At 42.8% G+C, this 23,913-nt stretch overlaps 1 protein-coding gene across 1 annotated transcript; it reads left to right on the top strand.

The window, feature by feature from the left end:
- Nucleotides 1-637: 637 nt before the first annotated feature.
- Nucleotides 638-23,592, top strand: BACH1 (BTB domain and CNC homolog 1; the record flags this gene model as incomplete). The annotated part of the gene is given in 2 exon segments (XM_053705982.1): nt 638-844; nt 22,466-23,592. Coding segments are annotated over 2 exon segments (645 nt in total), but the record flags the coding sequence as incomplete, so codon positions are not given.
- Nucleotides 23,593-23,913: the final 321 nt, after the last annotated feature.

Below are 23,913 nucleotides of genomic sequence, written 5' to 3'. Positions count from 1 at the left end.
TATATTAAGTAACGGGTGATTTAGAGTAATCCTGTCACTAGCCCAATTTGTGGTGTTTGCTACAGTCTTTGCTGTAATGAAATGGGTGCTTCCAACTTTGGCAAAAGTTTGGGGAAGTCTCTTTTCTGTTCCAGCATGATTGTGGCCCTGCACACAAGAGTGAGGTCCATGAAGACATGGTTTTACAGGTTTGGTGTGGAGAAACTCAAGTGACCTGGGCAGAGATCTGACCTCAACCTCATTGATCACCTTTAGTATGAATTTCCACCCAATTTGGGAGCCAGACCTTCTTGTCCAACATCAGTGCCTGACCTAACAAATGTTCATTTGGTCGAATGGTTATAAATTCCCATAGACTCACTACAGAATCTTGTGGAAAGCCTTCCATAAAAAGTGGCGGCTTCTATATAACTCCATTCTAATGCCTATGGATTTGGAATGGGACTGTTCAACAAGCTCATGTAGGTGTGATGCTCAGGTGTCCACATACCTTTGGCCATATAGTGTATATTATTGTGATACTTTTTGTGAAACCAAAATCATTTTTTTCTTTTTTTAACCCTAATGTATAAATAGACAGACAGATACTATGTTTTCTTTTTAGGTCTTAAAATAAAATTTGTTGATTTTGTTGCAGAAAAACTTGCCTTTCAACGCCCAGAAGATAATTTCTCTTTCAAGATATGACTTTCAGTCACTGGTAAAAATGCACAACCTCACTCCAGAGCAGTTAGACTGCATTCATGACATACGCCGGCGAAGTAAGAATAGAATAGCAGCACAGCGCTGCCGTAAAAGAAAGCTTGACTGCATTCAGAGTCTTGAGACTGAAATTCGAAAATTGGTATGTACTGTTTTACAGTTTTGCATACAAAATAGGTCCACAGCATTACATCCTTTCTGTTTTACAAATACTTTACTTTCCTCTTTTTCTATGATTGTATAGGCTAATTTTCCCTTTATAGAAATGCAGACAAATACACAAACATGCATTTTCACAGCTCAAGTTAAAGTTACTAACTTCAATGTCTATAATTAGCTTATAAAATAGTTTTGGCTCCCCTAGTATGTACGTTTTAAAAAATTTTTTTAAAAAACACTGTAACCAATCATATTGTCTCTAGGACTACATTATCTTGATATAAAATCAAAAAAGTTTCAACACAAATGTTGTCCTCATTTTGTTATTCTTATTAATAGCTTTTCAAGTGGAAAAAAAAAATGTTTTTGATATTGAGATCCCGCACTGCTGAACGTGTCTGGAGGAAATCCCGCTCTGAACCTGATTTCATGCACTATAAGTTCATTCTCTACTCTTACACCTCTGCCCTTCGCTTAGCTAAGCAAACCAACTTCTCTTCTCTTATATACACTCACTCCTCAAACCCTAAAAGACTCTTCTCCATTTCTCCAACATAGGTGTGTCCGGTCCACGGCGTCATCCTTACTTGTGGGATATTCTCTTCCCCAACAGGAAATGGCAAAGAGCCCAGCAAAGCTGGTCACATGATCCCTCCTAGGCTCCGCCTTCCCCTGTCATTCTCTTTGCCGTTGTACAGGCAACATCTCCACGGAGATGGCTTAGAGTTTTTTGGTGTTTAAATGTAGTTTTTATTCTTCAATCAAGAGTTTGTTATTTTAAAATAGTGCTGGTATGTACTATTTACTCTGAAACAGAAAAGAGATGAAGATTTCTGTTTGTAAGAGGAAAATGATTTTAGCAACCGTTACTAAAATCGATGGCTGTTTCCACACAGGACTGTTGAGAGGAATTAACTTCAGTTGGGGGAAACAGTGAGCAGACTTTTGCTGCTTGAGGTATGACACATTTCTAACAAGACTTGGTAATGCTGGAAGCTGTCATTTTCCCTATGGGATCCGGTAAGCCATTTTTATTAAATAAGAATAAAGGGCTTCACAAGGGCTTTAAAGACTGGTAGACATTTTTCTGGGCTAAAACGATTGATTTATAAGCATTTCTAATAGTTTATAGCTTTGAGGAGTTATTTTATTCTTGGGAATTATGTTAAATAACCGGCAGGCACTGTATTGGACACCTTTTTCACTGGGGGCCTTCTCTAATCATAGGCAGAGCCTCATTTTCGCGCCACTAATGCGCAGTTGTTTTTGGGAAGCAAGGCATGCAGATGCATGTGTGAGGAGCTCAGATACATAGAAAAAGCTTACTGAAGGCGTCATTTGGTATCGTATTCCCCTCTGGGCTTGGTTGGGTCTCAGCAAAGCAGATACCAGGGACTGTATAGGGGTTAAATATAAAAACGGCTCCGGTTCCGTTATTTTAAGAGTTAAAGCTTTCAAATTTGGTGTGCAATACTTTTAAGGCTTTATGACACTGTGGTGAAATTTTGGTTAATTTTGAACAATTCCTTCATACTTTTTCACATATTCAGTAATAAAGTGTGTTCAGTTTAAAATTTAAAGTGACAGTAACGGTTTTATTTTAAAACGTTTTTTGTACTTTGTTATCAAGTTTATGCCTGTTTAACATGTCTGAACTATCAGATAGACTATGTTCTGTATGTGAGGAAGCCAAGGTTCCTTCTCATTTAAATAGATGTGATGTATGTGACAAAAAATTTAGAGAAAATGATGCCCAAGATGATTCCTCAAGTGAGGGGAGTAAGCATGGTACTGCATCATCCCCTCCTTCGTCTACGCCAGTCTTGCCCACACAGGAGGCCCCTAGTACATCTAGTGTGCCAATACTCCTTACTATGCAACAATTAACGGCTGTAATGGATAATTCGATCAAAAACATTTTAGCCAAAATGCCCACTTATCAGCGAAAGCGCGACTGCTCTGTTTTAGAAAATACCGAAGAGCATGAGGACGCTGATGATAATGGTTCTGACATGCCCCTACACCAGTCTGAGGGGGCCAGGGAGGTTTTGTCTGAGGGAGAAATTTCAGATTCAGGGAAAATTTCTCAACAAGCGGAACCTGATGTGATTACATTCAAATTTAAATTGGAACATCTCCGCGCTCTGCTTAAGGAGGTGTTATCTACTCTGGACGATTGTGACAATTTGGTCATTCCAGAGAAATTATGTAAGATGGACAAGTTCCTAGAGGTCCCGGGGCCCCCCGAAGCTTTTCCTATACCCAAGCGGGTGGCGGACATTGTAAACAAAGAATGGGAAAGGCCCGGCATACCTTTTTGTCCCTCCCCCTATATTTAAGAAATTGTTTCCTATGGTCGACCCCAGAAAGGACTTATGGCAGACAGTCCCCAAGGTCGAGGGGGCGGTTTCTACTCTAAACAAACGCACTACTATCCCTATAGAAGATAGTTGTGCTTTCAAAGATCCTATGGATAAAAAATTAGAGAGTTTGCTTAGAAAGATGTTTGTTCAGCAAGGTTACCTTCTACAACCAATTTCATGCATTGTTCCTGTCACTACAGCAGCGTGTTTCTGGTTCGATGAACTAGAAAAGTCGCTCAATAAAGATTCTTCTTATGAGGAGATTATGGACAGAATTCATGCTCTTAAATTGGCTAACTCTTTTACTTTAGACGCCACTTTGCAATTGGCTAGATTAGCGGCGAAAAATTCGGGGTTTGCTATTGTGGCGCGCAGAGCGCTTTGGCTAAAATCTTGGTCAGCGGATGCGTCTTCCAAGAACAAATTGCTTAACATACCTTTCAAGGGGAAAACGCTGTTTGGCCCTGACTTGAAAGAGATTATTTCAGATATCACTGGGGGTAAGGGCCACGCCCTTCCTCAGGATAGGTCTTTTAAGGCTAAAAATAAACCAAATTTTCGTCCCTTTCGCAGAAACGGACCAGCCCCAAGTTCTACATCCTCTAAGCAAGAGGGTAATACTTCTCAAACCAAGCCAGCCTGGAGGCCAATGCAAGGCTGGAACAAAGGTAAGCAGGCCAAGAAACCTGCCACTGCTACCAAGACAGCATGAGATGTTGGCCCCCGATCCGGGACCGGATCTGGTGGGGGGCAGACTTTCTCTCTTCGCTCAGGCTTGGGCAAGAGATGTTCTGGATCCTTGGGCGCTAGAAATAGTCTCCCAAGGTTATCTGCTGGAATTCAAGGAGCTACCCCCAAGGGGGAGGTTCCACAGGTCTCAATTGTCTTCAGACCACATAAAAAGACAGGCATTCTTACATTGTGTAGAATACCTGTTAAAAATGGGAGTGATTCATCCTGTTCCATTAGGAGAACAAGGGATGGGATTCTACTCCAATCTGTTCATAGTTCCCAAAAAAGAGGGAACATTCAGACCAATCTTAGATCTCAAGATCCTAAACAAATTTCTCAAGGTTCCATCGTTCAAAATGGAAACCATTCGGACAATTCTTCCTACCATCCAGGAAGGTCAATTCATGACCACGGTGGATTTAAAGGATGCGTATCTACATATTCCTATCCACAAGGAACATCATCGGTTCCTAAGGTTCGCCTTTCTGGACAAGCATTACCAGTTTGTGGCACTTCCATTCGGATTAGCCACTGCTCCAAGAATTTTCACAAAGGTACTAGGGTCCCTTCTAGCGGTGCTAAGACCAAGGGGCATTGCAGTAGTACCTTACTTGGACGACATACTGATTCAAGCGTCGTCTCTACCACAAGCAAAGGCTCATACGGACATTGTCCTGGCCTTTCTCAGATCTCACGGGTGGAAAGTGAACGTAGAAAAAAGTTCTCTATCTCCGTCAACAAGAGTTCCCTTCTTGGGAACAATAATAGACTCCTTAGAAATGAGGATTTTTCTGACAGAGGCCAGAAAATCAAAACTTCTAAGCTCTTGTCAAGTACTTCATTCTGTTCTTCTTCCTTCCATAGCGCAGTGCATGGAAGTAATAGGTTTGATGGTCGCGGCAATGGACATAGTTCCTTTTGCGCGAATTCATCTAAGACCATTACAACTGTGCATGCTCAGTCAGTGGAATGGGGATTATACAGACTTGTCTCCGACGATACAAGTAGATCAGAGGACCAGAGATTCACTCCGTTGGTGGCTGACCCTGGACAACCTGTCACAAGGGATGAGCTTCCGCAGACCAGAGTGGGTCATTGTCACGACCGACGCCAGTCTGGTGGGCTGGGGCGCGGTCTGGGAACCCCTGAAAGCTCAGGGTCTTTGGTCTCGGGAAGAATCTCTTCTCCCGATAAATATTCTGGAACTGAGAGCGATATTCAATGCTCTCAAGGCTTGGCCTCAGCTAGCAAAGGCCAAATTCATACGGTTTCAATCAGACAACATGACGACTGTTGCGTATATCAACCATCAGGGGGGAACAAGGAGTTCCCTGGCGATGGAAGAAGTGACCAAAATAATTCAATGGGCGGAGACTCACTCCTGCCACTTGTCTGCAATCCACATCCCAGGAGTGGAAAATTGGGAAGCGGATTTTCTGAGTCGTCAGATATTTCATCCGGGGGAGTGGGAACTCCATCCGGAAATCTTTGCCCAAATAATTCAATTGTGGGGCATTCCAGACATGGATCTGATGGCGTCTCGTCGGAACTTCAAGGTTCCTTGCTACGGGTCCAGATCCAGGGATCCCAAGGCGACTCTAGTGGATGCACTAGTAGCACCTTGGAGCTTCAACCTAGCTTATGTGTTCCCACCGTTTCCTCTCATTCCCAGGCTGGTAGCCAGGATCAAACAGGAGAGGGTATCGGTGATCTTGATAGCTCCTGCGTGGCCACGCAGGACTTGGTATGCAGATCTGGTGAATATGTCATCGGCTCCACCATGGAAGCTACCTTTGAGACAGGACCTTCTTGTTCAAGGTCCGTTCGAACATCCGAATCTGTCCTCACTCCAACTGACTGCTTGGAGATTGAACGCTTGATTTTATCAAAGCGAGGGTTCTTAGATTCTGTCATTGATACTCTTGTTCAGGCCAGAAAGCCTGTAACTAGAAAAATCTACCATAAAATATGGAAAAAATATATCTGTTGGTGTGAATCTAAAGGATTCCCATGGAACAAGATAAAAATTCCTAAGATTCTATCCTTTCTTCAAGAAGGTTTGGAGAAAGGATTATCTGCAAGTTCTTTGAAGGGACAGATTTCTGCTTTATCTGTTTTACTTCACAAAAAGCTGGCGGCTGTGCCAGATGTTCAAGCTTTTGTTCAGGCTCTGGTTAGAATCAAGCCTGTTTACAAACCTTTCACTCCTCCTTGGAGTCTTAATTTAGTTCTTTCAGTTCTTCAGGGGGTTCCGTTTGAACCCCTACATTCCGTTGATATCAAGTTATTATCTTGGAAAGTTTTGTTTTTGGTTGCAATTTCTTCTGCTAGAAGAGTTTCAGAGTTATCTGCTCTGCAGTGTTCTCCTCCTTATCTGGTGTTCCATGCAGATAAGGTGGTTTTGCGTACTAAACCTGGTTTTCTTCCGAAAGTTGTTTCTAACAAAAATATTAACCAGGAGATAGTCGTGCCTTCTTTGTGTCCGAATCCAGTTTCAAAGAAGGAACGTTTGTTGCACAATTTGGATGTAGTTCGGGCTCTAAAATTCTATTTAGAGGCTACAAAGGATTTCAGACAAACATCTTCCTTGTTTGTTGTTTATTCTGGTAAAAGGAGAGGTCAAAAAGCAACTTCTACCTCTCTCTCTTTTTGGCTTAAAAGCATCATCAGATTGGCTTATGAGACTGCCGGACGGCAGCCTCCTGAAAGAATCACAGCTCATTCCACTAGGGCCGTGGCTTCCACATGGGCCTTCAAGAACGAGGCTTCTGTTGATCAGATATGTAGGGCAGCGACTTGGTCTTCACTGCACACTTTTACTAAATTTTACAAATTTGATACTTTTGCTTCTTCTGAGGCTATTTTTGGGAGAAAGGTTTTGCAAGCCGTGGTGCCTTCCATCTAGGTGACCTGATTTGCTCCCTCCCATCATCCGTGTCCTAAAGCTTTGGTATTGGTTCCCACAAGTAAGGATGACGCCGTGGACCGGACACACCTATGTTGGAGAAAACAGAATTTATGTTTACCTGATAAATTGCTTTCTCCAACGGTGTGTCCGGTCCACGGCCCGCCCTGGTTTTTTAATCAGGTCTGATGATTTATTTTCTCTAACTACAGTCACCACGGTATCATGATTTCTCCTATGCAAATATTCCTCCTTTACGTCGGTCGAATGACTGGGGAAGGCGGAGCCTAGGAGGGATCATGTGACCAGCTTTGCTGGGCTCTTTGCCATTTCCTGTTGGGGAAGAGAATATCCCACAAGTAAGGATGACGCCGTGGACCGGACACACCGTTGGAGAAAGTAATTTATCAGGTAAGCATAAAGTCTGTTTTCTAGACAAGCATTGGAGAAAGCAATTTATCAGGTAAACATAAATTCTGTTTTTCAACTCTCTCCTCCACCCACCTGCACCACCCCCCTCATCTGCATTCAGTGCTCAAGACCTTACTGACTATATTTCTCTTGTTAAGTGTGTTCAGTCCACAGGTCATCCATTACTTATGGGATATATTCTCCTTCCCAACAGGAAGTTGCAAGAGGATCACCCAAGCAGAGCTGCTATATAGCTCCTCCCCTCACATGTCATACCCAGTCATTCTCTTGCAACCCTCAACAAAGAAGGAGGTCGCGAGAGGAGCTGGAGTTTTTACTTAATTATTCTTCAATCAAAAGTTTGTTATTTTAAATGGCACCGGAGTGTGCTGTTTTTCTATCTCAGGCAGTATTTGGAAGAAGAAACTGCCTGCGTTTTCTATGATCTTAGCAGGCGTAACTAAGATCCACTGGCTGTTCTCGACATTCTGAGGAGTGGGGTAACTTCAGAAAATGGTAATAGCATGTGGGGTCTCCCGCAAATGAGGTATGTGCAGTACAATATTTTCTGGGAATGGAATTGACTAAGAAAACACTGCTGTTACCCGTATGATGTAAGTACAGCCTTAAATGCAGTAGTAGTGACTGGTATCAGGCTAATAAATGTATGCACAGTAGAGTTATTTTCTAGGGACTAGAATTTGACTGAAAAAATACTGTTAATACTGATATAATGTGTGAGCCTTAACTGCAGTAGAAGCGACTGGTAGCAGGCTTAGTAATAACTTTACACAGCATCTGAAATGTTGTTTTTTAAAACGTTTACTGGCATGTTAATCGTTTTGTGAGGTACTTTGGTGATAAATCTTTTTGGGCATGATTTTTTTCCACACAGCTAACGTATATTTCTGCATAGAAACCGTTATATCAGGTCTCCCACTGTTGTAATAGGAGTGGGAGGGACCTTTTTTAGCGCCTTGTTGCGCAGTTAAAATTCTAGCACAGTCTTCTTGCTTCTTCCTCTTTGATCCAGGACGTCTCCAGAGAGCTCAGGGATCTTCAAAATTCGTTTTTGAGGGAGGTAATCAGTCACAGCAGACCTGTGACAGTGTGTTTGACTGTGATAAAAGCGTTAAATCTTAATTTGATATCCGTTTTTTGGGTACTGAGGGGTTAATCATCCTTTTGCTAATGGGTGCAATCCTCTGCTAATAAATACATTTAAAGAATTGTTGACTATAACTGAACTAGTTCTTTGTTATTCAATTGTGTTTTTTTTTTTTTTTAAAAAGCGCTGCAGCGTTTTTTATATTGCTTGTAAACTTATTGAAGTAATTTCCAAGCTTGCTAGCTTCATTGCTAGTCTGTTTAAACATGTCTGATACAGAGGAATCTGCTTGTTCATTATGTTTAAAAGCCGATGTGGAGCCCAATAGAAATATGTGTACCAATTGTATTGATATTACTTTGAATAAAAGTCAATCTGTACCGATAAAGAAATTATCACCAGACAACGAGGGGGAAGTTATGCTGTCTAACTCTCCTCACGTTTCAGTACCTTCGTCTCCCGCTCGGGAGGTGCGTAAGATTGAGGCGCCAAGTACATCAAGGCCCTTACAAATCACTTTACATGATATGGCTAATGTTATGAAAGAAGTATTATACAATATGCCCGAGTTAAGAGGCAAGCGCGACAGCTCTGGGTTAAGGACAGAGTGCACCGATAATACGAGAGCCATGTCTGATACTACGTCACAATTTGCAGAACATGAGGACGGAGAGCTTCATTCTGTGGGTGACGGTTCTGATTCGGGGAGACCGGATTCCGAAATTTCAAATTTTAAATTTAAGCTTGAGAACCTCCGCGTGTTGCTAGGGGAGGTGTTAGCGGCTCTGAATGATTGTGACACGGTGGCAATCCCAGAGAAATTATGTAGGCTGGATAAATACTATGCGGTACCGGTGTGTACTGACGTTTTTCCTATACCAAAGAGGCTTACAGAGATTATTAGCAAGGAGTGGGATAGACCCGGTGTGCCTTTTTCCCCTCCTCCGATATTTAGAAAAATGTTCCCTATAGACGCCACCACACGAGACTTATGGCAGACGGTCCCTAAGGTGGAGGGAGCAGTTTCTACTTTAGCCAAACGTACCACTATCCCGGTGGAGGATAGCTGTGCTTTCTCAGATCCAATGGATAAAAAATTAGAGGGTTACCTTAAGAAAATGTTTGTTCAACAAGGTTTTATATTACAGCCTCTTGCATGCATTGCGCCTGTCACTGCTGCAGTGGCATTCTGGTTTGAGTCTCTGGAAGAGGCGATTCGCACAGCACCATTGGATGAATCTTTGAGCAAGATTAGAACCCTTAAGCTGGCTAATGCGTTTTTTTCGGATGCCGTAGTGCATTTAACCAAACTTGCGGCTAAGAATTCAGGATTCGCCATACAGGCGCGCAGAGCGCTATGGCTTAAATCATGGTCAGCAGATGTAACTTCTAAGTCTAAACTACTAAACATTCCTTTCAAAGGGCAGACCTTATTCGGGCCCGGCTTGAAGGAAATTATTGCTGACATTACTGGAGGTAAGGGCCACACCCTTCCTCAGGACAGGGCCAAATCAAAGGCCAAACAGTCTAATTTTTGTGCCTTTCGTAATTTCAAGGCAGGAACAGCATCAACTTCCTCCGCTCCAAAACAGGAAGGAACTACTGCTCGTTACAGACAGGGTTGGAAAGGCAACTAGTCATGGAACAAGGGCAAGCAGGCCAGAAAGCCTACTTCCGTCCCTAAGACAGGGCCCCCTTTCCGGAGACGGATCTAGTGGGGGGCAGACTTTCTCTCTTAACCCAGGCTTGGGCAAGAGATGTACAGGATCCCTGGACGTTGGAGATTATATCTCAGGGATACCTTCTGGATTTCAAAACTTCTCCTCCACAAGGGAGGTTTCATCTGTCAAGGTTATCAACAAACCTAGTAAAGAAAGAGGCATTTCTACAATGTGTACAAGACCTCTTAGTGATGGGAGTGATCCACCCAGTTCCGCGAACGGAACAGGGGCAAGGGTTTTATTCAAATCTGTTTGTGGTTCCCAAGAAAGAGGGAACTTTCAGACCAATCTTAGACTTAAAAATCTTAAACAAATTCCTAAGGGTTCCGTCGTTCAAGATGGAAACCATTCGGACCATCCTACCCATGATCCAAGAGGGTCAATATATGACCACAGTGGACTTAAAGGATGCCTACCTTCACATACCGATTCACAAAGATCATTATCGGTACCTAAGGTTTGCCTTTCTAGACAGGCATTACCAGTTTGTAGCTCTTCCCTTCGGGTTAGCTACGGCCCCGAGAATTTTTACAAAGGTTCTGGGCTCACTTCTGGCGGTACTAAGACCACGAGGCATAGCGGTGGCTCCGTACCTAGACGACATTCTGATACAAGCGTCAAGTTTTCAAAATGCAAAGTCTCATACAGAGATAGTTCTAGCATTTCTGAGGTCGCATGGGTGGAAAGTGAACATGGAGAAGAGTTCTCTGTTACCACTCACAAGGGTCCCTTTTCTAGGGACTCTTATAGACTCTGTAGAGATGAAGATTTACCTGACGGAGTCCAGGTTATCAAAGATTCTCAATGCTTGCCGTGTCCTTCACTCCATTCCAAGCCCATCAGTAGCTCAGTGCATGGAAGTAATCGGCTTAATGGTCGCGGCAATGGACATAGTGCCATTTGCGCGCCTACATCTCAGACCGCTGCAACTATGCATGCTAAGTCAATGGAACGGGGATTACTCAGATCTGTCCCCTTTGCTAAATCTGGACCAGGAGACCAGAGATTCTCTTCTCTGGTGGTTGTCACGGGTTCATCTGTCCAAAGGAATGACTTTTCGCAGACCAGATTGGACGATTGTAACAGGTGCCAGCCTACTAGGCTGGGGAGCAGTCTGGAACACCCTGAAGGCTCAGGGATCGTGGACTCAGGAGGAGAGACTCCTCTCGATAAACATTCTAGAATTAAGAGCAATATTCAATGCTCTTCTAACTTGGCCTCAGTTAGCAACACTGAGGTTCATCAGATTTCAGTCGGACAACATCACGACTGTGGCTTACATCAATCGTCAAGGGGGAACCAGGAGTTCCCTAGCGATGTTGGAAGTCTCGAAGATAATTCGCTGGGCAGAGTCTCACTCTTGCCACCTGTCAGCGATCTACATCCCAGGCGTGGAGAACTGGGAGGCGGATTTTCTAAGTCGACAGACCTTTCATCCGGGGGAGTGGGAACTTCACCCGGAGGTATTTGCTCAACTGATTCATCGTTGGGGCAAACCGGATCTGGATCTCATGGGATCTCGCCAGAACGCCAAGCTTCCTTGTTACGGATCCAGGTCCAGGGACCCGGGTGCGGTGCTGGTAGATGCACTAGCAGCCCCTTGGGTTTTCAACATAGCTTATGTGTTTCCACCTTTTCCGTTGCTACCTCGACTGATTGCCAGGATCAAACAGGAGAGAGCATTGGTGATTCTGATAGCGCCTGCGTGGCCACGCAGGACCTGGTATGCAGACCTAGTGAACATGTCGTCCTGTCCACCATGGTCTCTACCCATGAGGCAGGACCTTCTAATCCAGGGTCCTTTCAACCATCCAAACCTAATTTCTCTGAGGCTGACTGCTTGGAAATTGAACGCTTGATTCTATCAAAGCGTGGGTTTTCGGATTCGGTTATTGATACATTAATACAGGCTCGGAAACCTGTTACCAGAAAAATTTACCACAAGATATGGCGTAAATATTTATATTGGTGTGAATCCAAGAGTTACTCATGGAGTAAGGTTAGGATTCCTAGGATATTGTCTTTTCTACAAGAGGGTTTAGAAAAGGGCTTATCCGCTAGTTCGCTAAAGGGACAGATTTCTGCTCTGTCTATTCTTTTACACAAGCGTCTGGCAGAGAATCCAGACGTCCAGGCTTTTTGTCAGGCTTTGGCTAGGATTAAGCCTGTGTTTAAAACTGTTGCTCCTCCGTGGAGCTTAAACTTGGTTCTTAAAGTTCTTGTTCCGTTTGAACCCCTTCATTCCATTGATATTAAGCTTTTATCTTGGAAAGTTCTGTTTTTGATGGCTATTTCCTCGGCTCGAAGAGTCTCTGAGTTATCTGCCTTACATTGTGATTCTCCTTATCTGATCTTTCATTCAGACAAGGTAGTCCTGCGTACTAAACCTGGGTTTTTACCTAAGGTTGTTTCTAGCAGGAATATCAATCAAGAGATTGTTGTTCCATCTTTGTGTCCTAATCCTTCTTCAAAGAAGGAACGTCTTTTGCATAATCTAGACGTGGTCCGTGCCCTGAAGTTCTACTTACAGGCAACTAAAGATTTTCAACAAACTTCTTCTCTGTATGTTGTTTACTCTGGACAGAGGAGAGGTCAAAAGGCTTCGGCTACCTCTCTCTCTTTTTGGCTTCGTAGCATAATACGCTTAGCCTATGAGACTGCTGGACAGCAGCCTCCTGAAAGAATTACAGCTCATTCCACTAGAGCTGTGGCTTCCACCTGGGCCTTTAAGAATGAGGCCTCTGTTGAACAGATTTGCAAGGCTGCAACTTGGTCTTCACTTCATACTTTTTCCAAATTTTACAAACTTGACACTTTTGCTTCTTCGGAGGCTGTTTTTGGGAGAAAGGTTCTACAGGCAGTGGTTCCTTCTGTTTAATGTTCCTGCCTTGTCCCTCCCATCATCCGTGTACTTTAGCTTTGGTATTGGTATCCCATAAGTAATGGATGACCCGTGGACTGAACACACTTAACAAGAGAAAACATAATTTATGCTTACCTGATAAATTTATTTCTCTTGTAGTGTGTTCAGTCCACGGCCCGCCCTGTCTTTTTGAGGCAGGTTCTAAATTTTAAATTATAACTCCAGTCACCACTGCACCCTATAGTTTCTCCTTTCTCGTCTTGTTTCGGTCGAATGACTGGGTATGACATGTGAGGGGAGGAGCTATATAGCAGCTCTGCTTGGGTGATCCTCTTGCAACTTCCTGTTGGGAAGGAGAATATATCCCATAAGTAATGGATGACCCGTGGACTGAACACACTACAAGAGAAATAAATTTATCAGGTAAGCATAAATTATGTTTTTCTCAATAAAACATTTGCAATCCGAGGAAACATCCCAACAGAAACCTGCAAGCTCCCAACTCCGCTCCCAGTCACCCCCTCTGCCACTCTCTGCACCCTCCTCCCAACCACTGAGAGCGAAGTGGCTTCCCTTTTGTCTTCCTCATTACCTGCCCACTTGACCCTATCCCTTCACATCTAATTCATCCTCTGTCTACCACCCTCACTCCCGCTCATACTCGCATATTTAACCTATCCCTTTCTACCCGCTCATTCCCTGCCTCCTTCAAACATGCGAAGGTCACCCCCATCCTCAAAAAAACCCTTCCTCGACCCTAACTCCCCTGCAAACTACCGCCCCATATCACTGCTCCCACTAGCTAACTACCGCCTAACCCACTTCCTGTCCTCATTGCTCGACCCCCTGCAATCTGGCTTCTGTCCCCAACACTCAACTGAGACTGCCCTCACCAAGGTTACTAACGATCTCCTTTCTGCTAAAAACGAAGGCCACTACTCTATACTCATCTTACTTGACCTATCTGCTGCCTTTGACACTGTTGACCATCCCCTTCTCCTACGGTCTCTCAGTTCTCTTGGTCTCTGTGACACTGCCCTATTTTGGATTCACTCTTATCTCTCTAACAGATCCTTCTCTGTCTCTTTTGCTGGTGACTCCTCCTCTCTATTGCCCCTGTCTGTTGGAGTACCTCAAGGCTCTGTCCTGGCTCCTCTACTCTTCTCTATTTACACTTCTTCACTGGGTAAACTTATCAACAGCTATGGCTTCAGCTATCACCTCTATGCTGATGATACCCAGATCTACCTTTCCAACCCTGCACTCTCTCCTTTTGTCAACTCTCACATCAGCGACTGCTTATCTGGCATTTCCTCCTGGATGGCCTCTCACCACCTAAAAATAAATATGTCCAAGACCGAACTATTTCTAATTCCCCCCTCTAGCTCCACTCCAGTCTCTAATTTTTCTATCACTGTTGGCGGCACCACTATCTCTCCATCACCCCAAGTCCGCTGCCTCGGAGTCACGCTTGACTCAAATCTGTCCTTCATTCCCCACATCCAACAGTTCTATCTTCATCCTGCCGCAACCACCTACGCAATATCTCCAAAGTTCTGATACTACCAAACAGCTCATCCACTCCCTGGTAATATCCTGACTTGACTACTGTAACAACTTACTAACTGGCCTCCCTCTCTCCCGCCTTTCTCCCCTCCAATCCATCCTAAATGCATCTGCCAGGCTAATCCACCTCTCTCGACGCTCTGTTTCTGCTGCACCTCTCTGAGTCCCTTCACTGGCTCCCCATTCACAACAGAGTTAAATTCAAAATTCTCACCCTGACCTACAAAGCCCTCACCAATGCTGCCCCACCCTACCTGTCCTCACTCATCAACAAATATACTCCTGCCCGTCCCCTAAGATCCAACAACGACTTGCTTCCTCTACCATCACCTCCTCTCATTCTAGACTACAGGACTTCTCTTGTGCGGCACCAACCCTCTGGAACGCACTTCCTCAATGTCAGACTAACCTCTCCTCCTTTAAACGTTCCTTAAAGACCTTTCTGTTCAGGGAAGCTTATCACCCAACTTATCAACAAACTAACTTCACTTAACTAACAGTTCCCCTCTATCTCCTCACTAATATCATTCTCACCTCTACAGTCCCCACCTCCTATTTCCCATCCTCCTACCTGTCTAGATTGTAAATTCCCACGGGAATAGGGCCCTCAATTCCCCCTGTATTTGTCTGTAAAATGTTGTGTCTTATCGTATTTTTTCTCCACTGTACTGTTATCCTTGTACCCATGGGCAGCACTGCGGAATCTGTCGGCGCTTTATAAATAAAGAATAATAATATATTGCCGTAATCAACACATGCATAACAAGACAATGCAGTAGCACTTAGTCTGAACTTTGAATGAGTACTAGATTTATTTATTTTTTCTGACAAATTTTAAAGTTATGTCTATTTCCACTCCCCCTGTATCATGTGACCGCCATCAGCCAATAACAAATGCATATATGTAAATTCTGTGATTTCTTGCACATGCTCAGTAGGAACTGGTGACTCAAAAAGTGTAAATATAAATAGACTGCACATTTTGTTAATGGAAGTAAAATGGAAAGTTGTTTAATATCGCATGCTCTAGTCTATCTGAATCATGAACGTTTTTTTTAATTTTGACTTGTGTTCCTTTAAAGGGACACTAAACCCATTTTCTCCAACAGTGGTGTGTCCGGTCCACGGCGTCATCCATAACTTGTGGGAATATTCTCTTCCCCAACAGGAAATGGCAAAGAGCACAGCAAAAGCTGTCCATATAGTCCCTCCTAGGCTCCGCCCACCCCAGTCATTCTCTTTGCCGTTGCACAGGCAACATCTCCACGGAGATGGTGAAGAGTATGTGGTGATTAGTTGTAGTTTTTTTTTATCCTACTATCAAGAGTTTGTTATTTTAAAATAGTGCTGGTATGTACTATTTACTCTGAAACAGAAAAAGATGAAGAGTTCTGTTTGTGAGAGGAATATGATTTTAGCAGCAGTAACTAAAATCGTTTGCCGTTTCCACATAGGACTGTTGAGATGAAATAACTTCAGTTGGGGGAAACAGTTAGCAGACTTTTCTGCTTAAGGTATGACTAGCCATTTTTCTAACAAGACTGTGTAATGCTGGAAGGCTGTCATTTCCCCTCATGGGGACCGGTAAGCCATTTTCTTAGTCTAAAACAAACAGAATAAAGGGCTTAATGTGGGCTATAAAACTGGTAGACATTTTTATGGGCAAGATCGATTGCTTTATTTGGGCTTTTTATAAAGATTGATTGATATTCACACTTATAAACTTTGGGGAACGTTTTTTTAACATCAGGCACTGGTTTAGACACCTTTTCAGTCAGGAAGGGCCTTCCCTGTAGTAGGCTGAGCCTCATTTTCGCGCCATTACTGCGCAGTTTCTTTTGAGAGCAAGACATGCAGCTGCATGTGTGTGGGTCTGAAAGTATTTGAAAAGGTTCCTAGAAGGCTTCATTTGGTATCGTATACCCCCTGGGTTTGGTAAAGTCGCAGCAAAGGCTGTAGCTGGGACTGTAGAGGGGTTAAAACTTTAACCGGCTCCGGTTTCTTCATTTTAAGGGTTAAAGGTCTCAAATTTGGGGTGCAATGCTTTGAATGGTTTAAGACACTGTGGTGAAAATTTGGTTAATTTTGAACAATTCCTTCATAGTTTTTCACATATTCAGTAATAAAGTGTGTACTGTTTAAAATTTAAAGAGACAGTAACGGTTTTGTTTAAAAACGGTTTTTGTACTTTATTGACAAGTTTAAGCCTGTTTAACATGTCTGTGCCTTCAGATAAGCTATGTTCTGTATGTATGGAACCCAATGTGTCTCCCCCTTCAAAATTGTGTGATAATTGTGCCATAGCGTCCAAACAAAGTAAGGACAGTACTGCCACAGATAGTAAAGTTGCCCAAGATGATTAATCAGATGAAGGGAGTAGACATATTTCTACATCATCTCCTTCTGTGTCTACACCAGTTTTGTCCACGCAGGAGGCCCCTAGTACTTCTAGCGCGCCAATGCTTATTACTATGCAACAATTGATGGCAGTAATGGATAACTCCATAGCAAATATTTTATCCAAAATGCCTGCATATCAGAGAAAGCGCGATTGCTCTGTTTTAAACACTGTAGAGCAGGAGGGCGCTGATGATAATTGCTCTGTCATACCCTCACACCAATCTGAATGGGCCGTGAGGGAGGTTTTGTCAGATGGGGAAATTTCAGATTCAGGTAGAATTTCTCAACAGGCAGAACCTCATGTTGTGACATTTAAATTTAAATTAGAGCATCTCCGCGCACTGCTTAAGGAGGTGTTATCTACTCTGGATAATTGTGACAACCTGGTCATTCCAGAAAAATTGTGCAAGATGGACAAGTTCCTAGAGGTTCCGGTGCACCCCGACGCTTTTCCTATACCCAAGCGGGTGGCGGACATAGTGAATAAGGAGTGGGAGAAGCCCGGCATACCTTTTGTTCCCCCTCCTATATTTAAGAAATTATTTCCTATGGTCGACCCCAGAAAGGACTTATGGCAGACAGTCCCTAAGGTCGAGGGGGCAGTTTCTACACTAGCCAAGCGCACTACTATTCCTATAGAGGATAATTGTGCTTTCAAAGATCCTATGGATAAAAAATTGGAGGGTTTGCTTAAAAAGAGTTTTGTACAGCAAGGTTACCTCCTGCAACCTATTTCGTGCATTATTCCTGTCACTACAGCAGCGTTGTTCTGGTTCGAAGAACTAGAAAAGTCGCTCGGTAGAGAGACTCCGTATGAGGAGGTAAGGGCCACGCCCTCCCACAAGATAGGCCTTTCAAAGCCAAGAATAAGTCTAATTTTCGTTCCTTTCGCAATTTCAGGAACGGACCGGCCTCCAACTCTGCAGCCTCTAGACAAGAGGGTAATGCTTCGCAAACCAAACCAGCTTGGAAACCGATGCAAGGCTGGAACAAGGGTAAGCAGGCCAAGAAACCTGCTGCTGCTAACAAGACAGCATGAAGGAGTAGCCCCCGATCCGGGACCGGATCTAGTAGGGGGCAGACTCTCTCTCTTCGCTCAGGCTTGGGCAAGAGATGTTCAGGATCCCTGGGCACTAGAAATAGTTTCTCAGGGTTATCTTCTGGATTTCAAGGAACTACCCCCAAGGGGAAGGTTCCACATGTCTCACTTATACTCAAACCAAATAAAGAGACAGGCATTCTTACATTGTGTAGAAGACCTGTTAAAAATGGGAGTGATACACCCAGTTCCAACCGTGGAACAAGGAATGGGGTTTTACTCAAATCTGTTTGTGGTTCCCAAAAAAGAGGGAACTTTCAGACCAATTCTGGATTTAAAGTTCCTAAACAAATTTCTCAGAGTGCCATCGTTCAAAATGGAAACCATTTGAACGATTTTACCTACAATCCAGGAGGGTCAATTTATGACTACCGTGGATCTAAAGGATGCGTATCTACATATTCCTATCCACAAAGATCATCTTCAGTTCCTAAGGTTCGCCTTTCTGGACAAACATTACCAGTTTGTGGCTCTCCCATTCGGGCTAGCCACTGCTCCAAGGATTTTCACAAAGGTACTCGGGTCCCTTCTGGCAGTTCTAAGACCAAGGGGCATTGCAGTGGCACCTTACTTGGACGACATTCTGATACAAGCGTCGTCTCTTTCAAAGGCAAAGGCTCACACAGACATCGTTCTGACCTTTCTCAGATCTCACTGATGGAAAGTGAACATAGAAAAAAGTTCCCTGTCTCCGTCGACAAGAGTTCCTTTCTTGGGGACAATAATAGATTCTTTAGAAATGAAGATTTTCCTGACAGATGTCAGAAAGTCGAAGCTTCTAAACGCTTGTCAAGTTCTTCACTCTGTTCCACGACCTTCCATAGCTCATTGCATGGAAGTAGTAGGGTTGATGGTTGCAGCAATGGACATAGTTCCTTTTGCGCGAATTCATCTAAGACCATTACAACTGTGCATGCTGAAATAGTGGAAATGGGGACTATACAGACTTGTCTCCAGTGATTCAAGTAGATCAGAAGACCAGAGACTCACTCCGTTGGTGGCTAACCCAGGATCACCTGTCCCAGGGAATGAGCTTCCGCAGACCAGAGTGGGTCATCGTCACGACTGACGCCAGTCTAGTGGGCTGGGGCGCGGTCTGGGACTCCCTGAAAGCTCAGGGGCTATGGTCTCGGGAAGAGTCTCTTCTCCCGATAAACATTCTGGAACTGAGAGCGATATTCAATACTCTCAGGGCTTGGCCTCAACTAGCAAGGGCCAGATTCATAAGATTCCAATCAGACAACATGACGACTGTTGCTTATATCAACCATCAGGGGGGAACAAGGAGTTCCCTGGCGATGAGAGAAGTGACCAAAATCATAAAATGGGCGGAGGATCACTCCTGCCACCTATCTGCGATCCACATCCCAGGAGTGGAAAACTGGGAGGCGGATTATCTGAGTCGTCAGACATTCCATCCGGGGGAGTGGGAACTCCACCCGGAGATATTTGCCCAGTTGACTCAATTATGGGGCATTCCAGACATGGATCTGATGGCGTCTCGTCAGAACTTCAAGGTTCCTTGCTACGGGTCCAGATCCAGGGATCCCAAGGCGACTAGTGGATGCATTAGTAGCGCTTTGGACCTTCAACCTAGCTTATGTGTTTCCACCGTTTCCTCTCATTCCCAGGCTGGTAGCCAGGATCAAGCAGGAGAGGGCCTCGGTGATCTTGATAGCTCCTGCGTGGCCACGCAGGACTTGGTATGCAGACCTGGTGAATATGTCATCGGCTCCACCATTGAAGCTACCTTTGAGACAGGATCTTCTAGTACAAGGTCCATTCGAACATCCAAATCTAGTTTCCCTCCAGCTGACGGCTTGGAAATTGAAGGCTTGATTTTATCTAAGCGTGGGTTTTCGGATTCTGTAATAGATACTCTGGTACAAGCCAGGAAACCTGTAACTAGAAAAATTTACCATAAAATATGGAAAAGATATATCTGTTGGTGTGAATCCAAGGGATTCTCATGGAGTAAGATCAAAATTCCTAGGATCCTTTCTTTTCTCCAAGAAGGTTTGGATAAGGGATTATCAGCGAGTTCTCTAAAGGGACAGATTTCTGCTTTATCTGTCTTGTTACACAAACGACTGGCAGCTGTGCCTGATGTTCAAGCTTTTGTTCAGGCTTTGGTCAGGATCAAGCCTGTTTACAGACCTTTGACTCCTCCCTGGAGTCTGAATTTAGTTCTTTCAGTTCTTCAAGGGGTTCCGTTTGAACCTCTACATTCCATAGATATCAAGATGTTATCTTGGAAAGTTCTGTTTTTGGTTGCTATTTCTTCTGCTAGAAGAGTTTCTGAGTTATCTGCTTTGCAGTGTAATCCGCCCTATCTGGTGTTCCATTCAGATAAGGTTGTTTCCAACAAGAATATTAACCAGGAAATAGTTGTGCTTTGTGTCCAAATCCAGTTTCGAAGAAGGAACGTTGTTACACAATTTAGATGTAGTTCGTGCTTTAAAGTTCTATTTAGAAGCAACAAAGGATTTCAGACAAACGTCTTCTCTGTTTGTCGTTTATTCTGGCAAGAGGAGAGGTCAAAAAGCTACTGCTACCTCTTTCCTTTTGGCTGAAAAGCATCATCCGATCCGGACGGCAGCCTCCTGAGCGCATCACAGCTCACTCTACTAGGGCTGTGGCTTCCACATGGGCCTTCAAGAACGAGGCTTCTGTTGATCAGATATGTAAGGCAGCGACTTGGTCTTCCCTGCACACTTTTGCCAAATTCTACAAATTTGATACTTTTGCTTCTTCGGAGGCTATTTTTGGGAGAAAGGTTTTGCAAGCCGTGGTGCCTTCTGTTTAGGTAACCTGATTGGCTCCCTCCCTTCATCCGTGTCCTAAAGCTTTGGTATTGGTTCCCACAAGTTATGGATGACGCCGTGGACCGGACACACCAATGTTGGAGAAAACAGAATTTATGCTTACCTGATAAATTACTTTCTCCAACGGCCCGCCCTGGTTTTTTAATCAGGTTTGATGAATTTCTTTCTTTAACTACAGTCACCACGGCACCTTATAGTTTCTCCTGTTTTTTTCTCCTGTCCGTCGGTCGAATGACTGGGGTGGGCGGAGCCTAGGAGGGACTATATGGACAGCTTTTGCTGTGCTCTTTGCCATTTCCTGTTGGGGAAGAGAATATTCCCACAAGTTATGGATGACGCCGTGGACCGGACACACCGTTGGAGAAAGTAATTTATCAGTTAAGCATAAATTCTGTTTTTTTTCTTTAATGATTCAGATAGAGCATGCCATTTTAAGCAACTTTATAATTTACTCCTAGTATCAATTTTTCTTCGTTCTTTTGCTATCTTTATTAATAAAGCAGCAATGTAAAGCTTAAGAGCCGGCCCATTTTTGGTTCAGAATCTGGATTATGCTTGCTAATTGGTTTGCTAAATATAGCCACCAATAAGCAAACACTACCCATGGTGCTGAACCTAAAATGGGCTGTCTCCTAAGCTTTAAATTCCTGCTTTTTAAATAAAGAGCAAGAGAAAAATGGGTTTAGTATCCCTGTAAGGCATGTAAATAATATAACACAACCTTGACCAGGTCATTTGAAGCTAATTATCCTGGCAAGGTGGTCAGCCATCAGAGAATTATTCACAGACACATTTCTGGCATTGTTTGTGTGGTCTACTTGTTTTACTTGCTTTTGTAGTTCTTTGTTGGTGAGTGAATTATGATAAACAGAAATTAAATCATAACGTAAATGTATGTATCCATTGGTAAATTTATCTTGTATGAGACCTAGTGAGTGGAATGTTGTATTACCAAAAAAAAATGGGCTTTTGTATTTTGTATACCCCCTAAAAGGACATGAAACCCATTTTTTTTTCTTTCATGATTTAGATAGAGCATGCATTTTTAAACTCCTTTCTAATTTACTTCTATTATCTAATTTGCTTCATTCTCTTTATATCCTTTGATGAAAATCATATGTATCATATCTGGTAGGGTCAGTAGCTGCTGATGGGTGGCTGCACATAGATGCTTCGTGTGATTGGCTCATCCGTGTGCATTGCTAATTCTTCAACAAAGGATATCTAAAGAATAAAGCAAATTAGATAATAGATGTAAATTGAAATGTTGTTTAAAATATGTATTCTCTATCTAAATCATGAAAGAAAAATGTTGGGTTTAATGTCCCTTAAGGGTAAACAATTCTTTGTTGGTGAGTTCCCATTTACTACTTGGGGAACTGAGCCAAGATATGGCAAATAGTATTATTTGAGAACCATTTTGTCAAAGTATATAAGTTATTTCTTATTTTATTATTTTGTAAGCCAGACATTTATTTCAACAAAATGCAAAAATATTGGCAAAGCTTCATGGGGAGATTTGCTCATTAAAGACCAACTTAACAAATAAACATTTTCTGTTAAGTTATTTAGGTACTTGGGTAGTAATCAATTTTTTCTTTTATTTTACAGCAAAATGAAAAGGATCACTTGCTGAAGGAGAGAGACCAGATACTGTCCACACTGGGGGAGACGAAACAGAATCTAAGTGGATTATGTCAACAAGTTTGTCGGGAGGCTGCGCTGAGCCGAGATCAAATACAGATTCTTGCAAAATATTCAAGTTCAGAATGTCCTCTTTCATTTCTGATCCCTGAAAAAGATAGACCTCTTCCACAGAGTGAGTCCATGTTGCAAACCTCCCAAGGTTACACAGAAGAATTATTAAACATTGGAACAGTCTCACATTCCGAAGGACATGAGTGTGATTACAAACTTTTGCCGAACATGGGTGCAGTCCAAACAATAACCTCTGAATCTGCTTTGCCTACAAAAAATCACAGTCGGAGTGGCATTACAGATTTTTGCCAGCAAATGACTGATAAATGCACTACTGATGAACAATTCTAGAAGTCTGGTTTTTTTTTTTTATAAAGCATTACATTTGTGCCAATCTTTAATAGGAAGGAAAAATAATGTCTTGTAGAATATGTTCTGCCTACAAATTCCCTGCGTAATCCTAAACACTGTTGCAGCTGTAAACTTTACAACATGGTACTAACAAAAAATATCATGTGTGGTGTTACTACCAGTTTGAGATTTTACAATTGCAATAATATCTAGTCCAATGGAATATATCGACAACAACACACTTTAGAAAAACATAAGTGTATCTTGCAGTTTTACATAATCGCTCAGAAAGTACCACTTGGCTCTGTTACCTTTTTGGTTTTCAGAGGGGCATTTTTGCATAAAATGCGTTACAGCATTTTTAACTATTTCCTTTATTTTACTATTTGTTTAAAGGGACACTGTACTCAAAATTTTTCTTTCGTGATTCACATAGAGCATGCATTTTTAAGCAACTTTCTAATTTACTCCTATTATCAAATTTTCTTCATTCTCTTGGTATGTTTATTTGAAAAGCAAGAATGTAAGTTTAGATGCCGGACAATTTTTTGTGAACAACCTGGGTTGTCCTTACTGATTTGTCAGCACCAATAAACAAGTGCTGTCCATGGTCCTGGAGCAAACATTTGCTGGCTCCTTAGCTGAGATGTCTTCTTTTTCAAATAAAGATAGCAAGAGAACAAATTAAAATTGATAATAGAAGTAAATTAGAAAGTTGCTTAAAATTGCATGCTCTATCTGAATCATGAAAGAAAAAATTTGGGTTCAGTGTCCCTTTAATTGTACAAACAGGTTAAATTAGTAGTCCAAAGTTGTGCCCTGGCGCCACTCCGGATAACGATACAACTCATTAGAATACGAGAAACTGGCATATGCTCCGATCACTGGCCTTATCTATAGCAGAATGAAGGTTTTCCAGGAGTTCAACTTTAAAGGGACAGTCAAGTCCAAAAAAAACTTTCATGATTCAAATAGGGCATGTCATTTTAAACAACTTTCCAATTTACTTT

Source organism: Bombina bombina, chromosome 3 (assembly GCF_027579735.1).
Source record: "Bombina bombina isolate aBomBom1 chromosome 3, aBomBom1.pri, whole genome shotgun sequence".
Classification (NCBI taxonomy): domain Eukaryota; kingdom Metazoa; phylum Chordata; class Amphibia; order Anura; family Bombinatoridae; genus Bombina; species Bombina bombina.
Note: the sequence above shows the minus strand (reverse complement) of the source record. Positions and strands in the feature narration are given on the sequence as shown.